This window comes from Notolepis coatsorum (genome assembly GCF_963971535.1).
Source record: "Notolepis coatsorum genome assembly, contig: SCAFFOLD_2064, whole genome shotgun sequence".
Lineage (NCBI taxonomy): Eukaryota > Metazoa > Chordata > Actinopteri > Aulopiformes > Paralepididae > Notolepis > Notolepis coatsorum.
This window is the reverse complement of record NW_028171010.1, coordinates 15,001-27,213: the sequence shown is the minus strand read 5'-3', so window position 1 is coordinate 27,213 and position 12,213 is coordinate 15,001. Positions and strand designations below refer to the sequence as shown.

The window sequence follows — 12,213 nt, the reverse complement described above, 5'->3', positions numbered from 1 at the left end:
TGACTGCATATTATTGATTGATGTCCCGTTGCACCGAGACCGCTCTCTATGTACGGTGTTCAAACACGGAGAGGCAGGCGACATCGTAAAGTGTGTGACGTGTTGTTGTTGTTGTTGTTGTTGTTGTTGTTGTTGTTGTTGTTGTTGTTGTTGTTGTTGTTGTTGTTGTTGATAATACTGTGTGTGTGTGTGTTGCAGGGATGTGTGTCCTTTATGGCTTTGCATCGTTATATGACTAATAGTCATTTCCACCCCATGCCGCACGTCCTCCTCCTCGTCCCTCCAGGCCCCGCCTCCGTGTCCTTTTCAGCCGCCACGCGTGTTTCGATTGGCTTGTTGTTATTCCACCCGCTGAGTGTCGCTCTGCTTGATCTGGCTCCTCCTCCTCTGGCTGTGTTGATTGGCTGGATGGCTTCCCCCCCCCCCCCCCGCTGTGTGTTGATTGGCCTTTGTTTGAGGGTGTTGTTGCTACTGTGTCGGTTGGCGTTTTTCCCGCTCGTCCTGTTTTGTGTCGATTGGACCGTATTATAAGAGCCTTTCTGCTTCCTTTTGATTGGCCCACACGGCCCAGCGGCTCTGGTTATCGTACACCGGATTGGCTGTCGTTTTTTCCGTCTTCACCCTCTGGGCATCGCGTGGATAATGTGCCCCGTGCTTGTGGAGATGTTTAGAGATCACTACGCTGATTTCAGATCAGATCTATACAACGTACTCCCCCCTGTTACTCTACAGTTGTGTGTCAGCCAGGAGCAACGCAGGTCAGTTAGAGCTCTGACCTCTGACCTCAGGTCAGTTAGAGCTCTGACCTCTGACCTCAGGTCAGTTAGAGCTCTGACCTCAGGTCAGTTAGAGCTCTGACCTCTGACCTCAGGTCAGTTAGAGCTCTGACCTCAGGTCAGTTAGAGCTCTGACCTCAGGTCAGTTAGAGCTCTGACCTCAGGTCAGTTAGAGCTCTGACCTCTGACCTCAGGTCAGTTAGAGCTCTGACCTCTGACCCCAGTCTCTCCACTGACGCTCTGCACTTTCCCAGCACTTGGAAAGACATCATTAACCAGCCATGTCACTCTATAAAGCCTTGCACTCTTGTTTGCCACTAAACTAACCTCTCCATCTGACCTCTGACCTCTTGCTTCCGACTTCCCCTCCTCTCATGCTCTACCGGCCATATTCACACGGCGGGCGGCGGCCATTCTGCTCGTATGTCGCGCTCAGGTTGGGTTCCTTTCCTCCACCCTGTTCCCAGCCCCGACACGAGAGTGACATGAGAGCAAAATGGCCGCCGTGTGAACAAGGTCAACGATGTCTCTCTCTCTGGCTCTATGGCCTCTCTCATCAGACCTGGGTCAAAGGTCAACGATGTCTCTCTCGGGCTCTATGGCCGCTCTCATCAGACCTGGGTCAAAGGTCAACGATGTCTCTCTCTCGGGCTCTATGGCCTCTCATCAGACCTGGGTCAAATCAGACTTAAAGATCCTTCACGCCTTGAGCTTGATTGATTGAGCTTGTACCCGGAGTACTAAAACCTGAAAGGTCACAAAAGTGCAAAAAAAAATATATATTATAATAAAAGACAATTGGAATATTGCACTTTTGGGACCATTTATATGTATTTCAAGACAAGCTTATAGGCGGCTATTAGAAGGCACGTCCTGAACTATGATTTTTGCTGCTAGTAAGAGCTGCGAGTGAAGACTAAAACCATAATGATGATGATAATGATGACGATGATGATGATGATGATGATGATGATGATGATGATGATGATGATGATGATGACGATGATGATGATGATGATGATGATGATGACGACGATGATGACGATGATGATGATGATGGTCAAAAACAGCAGTGATGGATCCGGAGTGAGCGATCTAACGCTAGCTGTGCTGTGATTGGCTCGTAAACAGGAAGCTAGCGGCGGCGGTAAAGCTGGCCCAATCGACCCAGGCCAATGGTACGCTGAAGGGCTCTAACCAGCACCCCCACCCCTCCCAACCCTCAGGCCTGCTCCCGCAATGGTAATACACCTCCACCAGGGAATAGACTGCACCCCATGAGACATGACGAATGGTAATCCAGGGAATAGACTGCACCTGATCGGACATGACGAATGGTAATCCAGGGAATAGACTGCACCTGATCGGACATGACGAATGGTAATCCAGGGAATAGACTGCACCTGATGAGACATGACGAATGGTAATCCAGGGAATAGACTGCACCTGATCGGACATGACGAATGGTAATCCAGGGAATAGACTGCACCTGATTGGACATGACGAATGGTAATCCAGGGAATAGACTGCACCTGATGAGACATGACGAATGGTAATCCAGGGAATAGACTGCACCTGATGAGACATGACGAATGGTAATCCAGGGAATAGACTGCACCTGATGAGACATGACGAATGGTAATCCAGGGAATAGACTGCACCTGATCAGACATGACGAATGGTAATCCAGGGAATAGGCTGCACCTGATCAGACATGACGAATGGTAATCCAGGGAATAGACTGCACCTGATCAGACATGACGAATGGTAATCCAGGGAATAGACTGCACCTGATGAGACATGACGAATGGTAATCCAGGGAATAGGCTGCACCTGATCAGACATGACGAATGGTAATCCAGGGAATAGACTGCACCTGATGAGACATGACGAATGGTAATCCAGGGAATAGACTGCACCTGATCAGACATGACGAATGGTAATGCACTTCCACCAGGGAATAGACACAGACAGGGAACACCTGAGTACACGATGAAAAGACTCAACGTTGTTGCCAACAACACACCCACGACACGTTCCGAATGGCTCCTAAATTAAACGCCAGGGATGATGAACGGTAAACTCTTTCATGTAACGGCTCATGTAACAAGTCATTGTGACCCTGATAATAATAATAATAATAATAATAATAATAATAATAATAATAATAATAATAATAATAATAATAATAATAATAATAATAATAATAATAATAATAATAATAATAATAATAATAATAATAATAATAATAATAATAATAATAATAATAATAATAATAACTTTATTTATATTGATGTCATTCGGTTTACTTTTAATACCTTAATGCACATGATAATCTATAATCTATATAGTATGCTCTAATACTTAAACACAGTGGTGGAAAGTAACTAAGTATTTTAACTCAAGTACTTTTACTTGCAGTAAGTACATTTTCGAGCTACTTGTACTTTATGTGAGTATTTAAATTGTAAGGAAACTTTATACTTTTACTCCACTACATTTCAAGGGAAATATTGTACTTTTTACTTCACTACATTTATCTGAAGCCAGCAGTTACTAGTTACTTTGAAGAAAAGGATTTTTGCACAGAAAACACAATATATACAACATTTTAAATGTATGAATATTATATACTTTCACATTTGAAGCCTGTCAACTTCAACAGGGCGTAATCAGAGCAGCATAACTGGACCACATACCACTTTAACATGACCTTTAATCAGAGCAGCATAACTGGACCACATACCACTTTAACATAACCTTTAATCAGAGCAGCATAACTGGACCACATACCACTTTAACATAACTTTTAATCAGAGCAGCATAACTGGACCACATACCACTTTAACATAACTTTTAATCAGAGCAGCATAACTGGACCTCATACCACTTTAACATAACCTTTAATCAGAGCAGCATAACTGGACCACATACCACTTTAACATAACTTTTAATCAGAGCAGCATAACTGGACCACATACCACTTTAACATGACCTTTAATCAGAGCAGCATAACTGGACCACATACCACTTTAACATAACTTTTAATCAGAGCAGCATAACTGGACCACACACCACTTTAACACAACCTTTAATCAGAGCAGCATAACTGGACCACATACCACTTTAACATAACCTTTAATCAGAGCAGCATAACTGGACCACATACCACTTTAACATAACTTTTAATCAGAGCAGCATAACTGGACCACATACCACTTTAACATAACTTTTAATCAGAGCAGCATAACTGGACCACATACCACTTTAACATAATCTTTAATCAGAGCAGCATAACTGGACCACATACCACTTTAACATAACCTTTAATCAGAGCAGCATAACTGGACCACATACCACTTTAACATAACCTTTAATCAGAGCAGCATAACTGGACCACATACCACTTTAACACAACCTTTAATCAGAGCAGCATAACTGGACCACATACCACTTTAACAACTTTTAATCAGAGCAGCATAACTGGACCACATACCACTTTAACACGACCTATAGAGGTCAATGGATACACAAATGTTGTGTCGAATGTGTACTTTTACTTTAGATACTTAAGTACATTGAATAGCAAATACTTCTCTACGTTTACTTAAGTAGAATCTGAATGGAGGACTTTTACTTTTACCAGAGTACTCATTTATCTTGAGTATTTCTACTTTTACTCAAGTAAAGGAAGTAACTGTGTACTCCTTCCACCACTGCAAGTTAAACACGTGTGCAGTCAGTGTAGCATGGGTAGCCATGGCAACACTGGATAAGTAACACGTCACTATAGCTCTTTGAGACCGAGCGTCTTCATGGTTTGGTGGTTGAGTAGCTGTTGATCTGTCGCCCCCTGCTGTTGGCCCCCCAGGATGACGTCGTCGGGAGGAGACGGCCACCGGCACGCGCGCTCCCAGACCATGCCCATCATCAGGGCCAAGAACGCCCTCACCAACCCTAAGCTGCTGCAGATGATGGAGACAGGTGACTGACACACACACACACACACACATGCATGCATGCACACGCACACACACACACATGCACTATAGTTTCAAGTTCAAGTTTCAACTTTGTTTTTATTTGTCACATATAAGGTACATGTACATTACAGTGAATGCTTGGTTCTGTATGAGCCTCCTGAGATTGTGCTTCATTAGATTAGATTAGATTGTACTTTATTGTCATCATATTTGCATACAACGAGATTTGGGACTCAAACTTAATTAAGGTGCATTAGTGGAAGCAAATATAAAATAAAAAGTATAAAAAGTACACCATACAGTATATATAGTATAGTATATATCATACAGTATAAAAAGAATAAAGACCAACCACTGTACAAAATAATATACACTATACAAAACTAAAGTATGCAACAAAATGCTAAAATGACATAGAGATGTAGTGCACATCTTTTAGTAGTAAAAGGGGCTCCGTGCAAAGGTATGGATTCTTACCATACTGTCTTCAACAATACATAGAAATTGTAGATGTATTTTATTTTAATTAAACTATCATCACAATTATGTTACAAAAAGTGGACATGAGACATGTGTCAAATCACAATGTGATATCATTATAATCATTATTATACTGTCAAAAATAATTTCAATCATATTTTCACCGACCAGCCATGACACACACTTCTTGTATCTTCTTTGTTGATATGAGCGTTCACCGGATGGAATGTAAATGGTTAAATGGCTGCATTTATATAGCGGCTTTTATCCAAAGTAGCTTTACACAATTTTGCTCCTCACGTTCACCCGTTCACTCACACATCACATACGTAGCGACGGCGGAGGCGACCGTGCGAGGTTAAGTTTACGTTTATGTTTATTAGGATCCCCATTTAGTCATCATCAACGTGTTGACTATTCTTCCTGGGGTCCTCACACAGATATACACATGATACAAATATGAAACATTCAGTGTAAATCAGTCATATATATCACATACATAATCAATAGAAAATAAAAAAGGGTCATAGGTGAATCCATTTCACCATACCTTTAAAAAAAAAAGAAAACACAAAGTAAACAGAAGGAGTTTGGATAACATGGCTGCAGCTACACTCATGCATGACGTGTGGTGATTTCCTTCCGGATTATGGCTCCTTTAAGTTTCTTTTTGAAACTTAAACTTAAAACTCCATGTTTTCCGTCCGTATGATATGTAATGGGATCCTATTCCAATATGTTATGGCTCTATACATTGCAGTTTTCTTGAGAGCATTGGTTCTAGGCAGAGGTAGGGTAAAGCGACTACTGTACTTTTTGCACTATAAGCCGCACCTGACTATAAGCCGCAGCAGCTAAATTGAATGATGTGTACATATATAAGCCGCACTGGACTATAAGCCGCATGTGTTTTAATGTTTAATTACCATATGTAAGGAGTGGAGCCTGCGGCTTAATTTGACTCAACACGGGAAACCTCACCCGGCCCGGACACGGAAAGGATTGACAGATTGATTGCTCTTTCTCGATTCTGTGGGTGGTGGTGCATGGCCGTTCTTATATTGAGCTTTAAGTTCCCACCTCTACAGAGAATGACTCCCACCTCTACAGAGAATGACTCCCACCTCTACAGTGAATGACTCCCACCTCTACAGAGAATGACTCCCACCTCTACAGAGAATGACTCCCATTGGGACACAATACTGTCGGACAAATAACAAGAATTAACTCATTTACAAGTTGTATTAATGTAGCCGGTGTGATCTTGTCTGCGTTGTGTTTAAAGTCGATTCGACCCCTGTTAAGGGATCGCCCTGAGTGGGAGTTGAACCCCGGACGCCGGCGTCGCGGGCGGCATCACAGACCACTAAGCAAGAAGTGAATTCACTGCTTGCTTCCGGGTCTGGATGCCTCTGGGGAGTGAGTTTACTTGCAGTACCGCTTACCATCCACAGCCACGTCACTACTTGTACCCGTGACTGCGGATATACTGCGGTACCTCCGTTACACTCACCCCACTAAACTCACTCCACCCAGGGCATCCGGGTCTAACGGCACCACATGTAGCCGGTGTGATCTTGTCTGCGTTGTGTTTTAAGTCGATTCGACCCCTGTTAAGGGATCGCCCTGAGTGGGAGTTGAACCCCGGACGCCCGCGTCACGGGCGGCATCACAGACCACTAAGCAAGAAGTGAATTCACTGCTTGCTTCCGGGTCTGGATGCCTCTGGGGAGTGAGTTTACTTGCAGTACCGCTTACCATCCACAGCCACGTCACTACTTGTACCCGTGACTGCGGATATACTGCGGTACCTCCGTTACATTAAGTAAATAAGGGAACAGATAAATAACATTTCAATGCAGTAAAAAAAGCAATATTTCGATTTTCGGGTTTTGTCCACATTTGTTATATAAGCCGCAGGGTCGAAAAATGGGGGGAAAAGCCGCGGCTTATAGTCCGAAAAGTACGGTACTTGACGCGTGTCTGGTATTATGGTCATGTCTATCATTGGTGGAGAAAAGCATAGAGTACAATTGAGTGGGTTTACCTAAGGTACACATGTTATTTAGTGCCTTGCAAGGTTAAGTGCCTTGCTCAAGGCTGCCGTCGCCCCTGTGTTTAGACCAGTGGTTCTCAAACTACGGGTCATGACCCAAATTGGGGTTGCGGGTAGGTCACATAGCGCATTGGAAAGTACTTATTTGTTTTTATATATATATATATATATATATATAAAAATTGTAATGTTCTGGCAAAATGTTCTCGTTTTATAAATGTGTATTGATAACATAGTGCTGTAATTACATTTTCGAATAAATATGCACGATTAAGTTCAACAACGTGTGCTTCTATTTTGATATTCCTTAATTCCACGTTGAAATTACGCGATACATTAAGTGTGGGGTCCTCCAAAAAAAAATAAAAAATCCTAAATTAAATGGGGTCACGGTATATATGAAAAAGTTTGAGAACCCCCTGGTTTAGACCCTGCTGTCTTCAGCTCCCGCTGTGCGCTGTGTTCACAGATGGAAACATCCCAGAGGGAGACAACCTGAGCCCCACGGACATCGAGGCCAACCTGTCCACCGAGGTGGCCCTCACGGTGCTGGACGTCCTGGGCCTGTTCGTCCACCACCACAAGGTCTGGGCCAGGGACGGCCCCCGGGGCCCCCGTACTGTCTGTTGTGGAATAACTGTGTCTCCCCCTCCCCCACAGACAGACAGCCTACTGTCCTCCCAATATACTCGTTTCTGTCTACCCTCCCCAGGGGTGTAAAGTACTTGAGTAATTGCACTTCGTTACAATACTTAAGTACTGTTTTTGGGGGGATTTGTACTTTACTCGAGTATTATTAGGTTTGTATACTTTTACTCAATTACATTTAAAATGCAGACCTACAAAGTACAAAGTACAAATCTCGCAGGTCCAACCATTTTAATTAGTATAATTTGTTTCTCTGGCCGAACTAACGTTAACGTTATTAATCCTGCGGCCGCACTTTCTTTAAAAACAGCCAATCAAATCCCCATCAATGGAAGATTAACCCGCCCCATACCCACGCTGATTGGTCCTTGTGCAAGACTAGAAAGTACTACTCACCATCGCAGCTTGGACTGCATTCATAGAACAGCTTTTATTCCAAAGCGCTTTACAACAACCATGCAACATTAGCGGAGCGCTTTTATCCAAAGCGACTTACAGATTGTGAACAGCATGTCACCAGGAGAGGGGTACAGATCTCTGGCAGCTAAGAGTCAGTGGTATTGTTCCTCAAATAATCTCAAGCTTGAGTTTTACACTCTGAGTGCATAGTAGTATAGACATATTAGCAAGATAGGTAGTAGTGTAAGAATAGTAGCACAGTATTATGGTACATAATAGTAAAAACCAGCGACCACGTGAATAATGGGCGTGACAGATGAGCGTCATACAGTGTGAGGCGCTTACTCCCAGTAACTGTACATGCCATCAAGAACAGTATAGTACTCTGCCGCCACCTAGTGGTTAGAAGAAGCATTATCTTCCATTAATTTCCTACAATAACAATTACCAAAGAAAGATGCTGTGAGTACACAAAGCAAAGGTACCAGGAAGAATATATTGTGCTCTTTTTGGGGGGTTATTTGGCAGCCATATTTATGCCATTTCCATTAGACCCCGTTCACACTGGTCAGGGAGAAAACATTTTCTGGGATGAGACGTAGTGAGGGCAGCGGAGTCGTTTTGGCCTGCGGGAGGTTTTAACCCTCTCTGTGCCATCTGCCCGCACAGAACTCGGAAAAACAGCCTTTTCATATTCTGCCCCATTTAATATTGAGAGAGCATCCATGGGGGGCCTGTTCTTGTTCTTAATTTAATTGATCTATATTTGAGCCTCTCTTAGACTTTTAGTTGTGTTACTTGTCTTGTTTTTGTCTGGAACTTGTTTTATGTATTTGTTATGTTTTGTTTGGTGGATCAGGTCGCTCTTGTAAATGAGACAATGCTATTTTTACCTGTATAAATAAAGGTTTGAAATGAAATTAAACAAGCTGTTAGGTTAGTACTAGAGTAGTAACCTCGTTCCCCCTTTATCTCCGTGAGATAAGGTAAAGAACTACTGCCGAAAGTGTCTATGGGGTGTAATTTCCGGTGTATGTACTTCCCCTGGAAGCTGCCTCCGAACGGACCAAACTTTTCCCGAATCCTGTCGGAAAACAAGCTATAGAACGTCCCGGTCATGTAGTAAATTCTTCAGGCAAAGCCGTTGCAGTGGCTTAGACGAGGAAAATATTGTGCACTTCACACGTTTCTATAATTGTTTTGTCGAAACCGGAAAGCCTGTAGCCTGTACTTCCTGTACTTCCGTTTATACATTTTAGGAGGCATATCTTTACCAGCCTGGTAGAGTAGTAGCCCCTTCCGTGACTGCTGATGATCATACAGCAGTCACTTACTCAACCTACAGTAACTAGCCATGGGAACATTCACTCTGAAGCACTGGTTATTTACCAACTGTTCGTTCTAAATTTATCACAGAGAAATGTCATAGGTACTCACAGTTGCACAAGGGTTTCACACACAAAACCGGGGTGGTTTGAAAGCTCGGCGTTGCTAATAAACATTTTTAGAAAAAATGATAAACTGGTCAACACTGCATTATTTCCGGCGTTGGGTGCATGATGTGATCACAGCGCAGGCGCACCAGGCCGCCAAATATGGAAATAAAGCCGTTTTGAGCAGTGTTGAGCATTTATAAAAAATATTTAAAAGAACAGTTCGTAAATAACCAGTGCTTCAGAGTAGGGATGTCCGATATTATCGGCATACCGATATTGGCATTAAAATGTGATATCGGAAAATATCTGTATCGGTTTTAAAAAAAATATATATATATTTTTTTTTAAACATTTCTATAACCTTTATTTACCCAGGCAAGCAAGGAAGAACACATTCCGATTGTATTTATTGTCAAAAGTATGCATAATGTTGTGTTAATTCCACAACAAGACATATGTAATGTTAATTACCTTAAATTATTCAGTTTTTGGGGGGGGGGGGAAACCCTGCATATATCGGTATCGGTTGATATCGGTTGATATCGGTATCGGACATTAAGAGTTTGAACAATATCGGTCTATCGGTATCGGTAAAAAAGCCAATATCGAGCATCCCTACTTCAGAGTGAATGTTCCCATGGCTAGTTAGGTCGAGCAAGTGACTGCTGTATCATCAGGGGCTAGTAGAGTAGTTAGTAGTAATACTTACATCTCTGATAGTAGGCGGTTGTAACAGGTCAGGTGAGCGGTCGATCTAATATCTAGTACGTGTGTCGTCTGTCTCCTCCTCCTCCTCTTCTTCAGAAGCAGCTGTTGCTGGACGACGGTCAGAACGTGTTGATGAAGAAGGTGCTGGACACCTACCTACTCTTCTTCCAGATCAACCAATCAACCGCCGGCCTGCGGCACGTCTTCGCTGCCCTCAGACTCTTTGTCCAGAAGGTACCTGCTGCACACACACACACACACACACACACACACACACTGTTACGACCCTGGCTCATGGGTACGCAACCTATGTGTAATCAACACCAAAACCCTGTGCTCTAACTCAAAAATGCTACTAAACAAAGGAACTACTAATATAACTATAAGCTAATGTACTGGTAACCCAATGGACAAGGACTGTAAGAACCTGACAGCTCTTTCACTAGGCACAGACCGTGCATGTGTGTTTCTGGGTCTGCCTTTGAAGCTCCCCAGCAGGTAACCAATCAGCACTAATTGGCTAATTGGCAGCCCTCACCTGCCTGCCCTGGTGACACAGGAGTGACCAGGCCTCTAGTACATAACACCTCCCCCACCAAACTGGTTGCCCAAGAGGCAACCACTACACAACAAACCATAAACAAAACAAAAACAACTGTGACCCCTTAGGTGTCAGGGCCTCTACCACAACAGCGATAACGGGTACCACAAACACCGGTACTATGATCGTGAGAGGGCGTCTGCTAGCACGTTGTCCCTCCCACGAATGTGGCGAATATCCAAGTTATACGCCTGGAGGAACAAACTCCATCGCATCAAACGATGGTTCGAATTCACCATGCTGTGAAGAAAAACCAAAGGGTTATGGTCTGTATACACAACAAGGGGTAAACTAGAGGATCCAACGTAAACATAAAAATGGTTCAAGGCAAGAACCGGGTCGGCCCCTGTCGAACACGACCACCGATACCGATCTGTCAGAATTATACTGCAAACCAAAATCAACCTGAGAACTGCGCTTAACAGAACAGAACACAGCACAACAAAACCATAAATCGCTGATACCACCACCGCACCCATATCCATCCCACCTGGCACTGGCAGTTCAGGATACTGCACAGCGTGACCCTCCAGAGTAGGCTGTACCGCCTCAGGTACAGCCCCAGTGTACCGGGAACCTGGCAGTACGACAGTCACAATAACGTCTGGAACACCATCTAAAATGGCGTCACCCAAAATAACTTTGTCCTGATCAAAATCAAAATGGCTGCCACTCAACAGACCAGGTCGCGAAGGCGGCTCCTGCTCCACAGGACACAGGTAACTAGGTTGACCATCACACCTAGTGCATGGCAGAGAATCAGTGTGGACATGTGGATCAATGTCAGAATCATCAACTGACATACTGGGACCATCCCTGCCCACAAGTGAAACATTAGGGACAATAGAGCTATTGTGGGAAGGCTGGCAGCCTAAGTCAAGCTTAGTAGCCCCTCCAACTAGAACGGTGTCACCTGAAAAAACAGCACCTCTCATAGCATCCTTCCCACACTCCTCCTCCAATTCGTTCGTGGCCTCAGCCACCGTACAGGCTGGGAAGACCTTGAGACACTGCGCTGCCATATCATCTCCTGTCACATGCTTTTCCGGCACTCCTGTCAACTCTGGTTTCACCACCGGGCCTAACACAAAACCACAATCAAGAGAATCATTATGCAGAGGTACAT

The 12,213-nt window shown here is 43.6% G+C and overlaps 1 protein-coding gene across 1 annotated transcript in view; it reads left to right on the top strand.

Moving 5' to 3' along the window:
- Positions 1-1,910: 1,910 nt before the first annotated feature.
- Positions 1,911-12,213, top strand: part of LOC311248366 (dedicator of cytokinesis protein 10-like) — a gene marked incomplete at its 3' end in the record, with an annotated part of 22,876 nt that continues 12,573 nt past the window's right edge. Inside the window, exons 1-4 of the mRNA XM_084339259.1 lie at positions 1,911-2,018; positions 4,648-4,760; positions 7,765-7,880; positions 10,583-10,720. Coding sequence (XP_084195385.1) covers positions 4,649-4,760; positions 7,765-7,880; positions 10,583-10,720 — 366 coding nt within the window. The remainder of the gene's footprint in view (positions 2,019-4,647; positions 4,761-7,764; positions 7,881-10,582; positions 10,721-12,213) is intronic.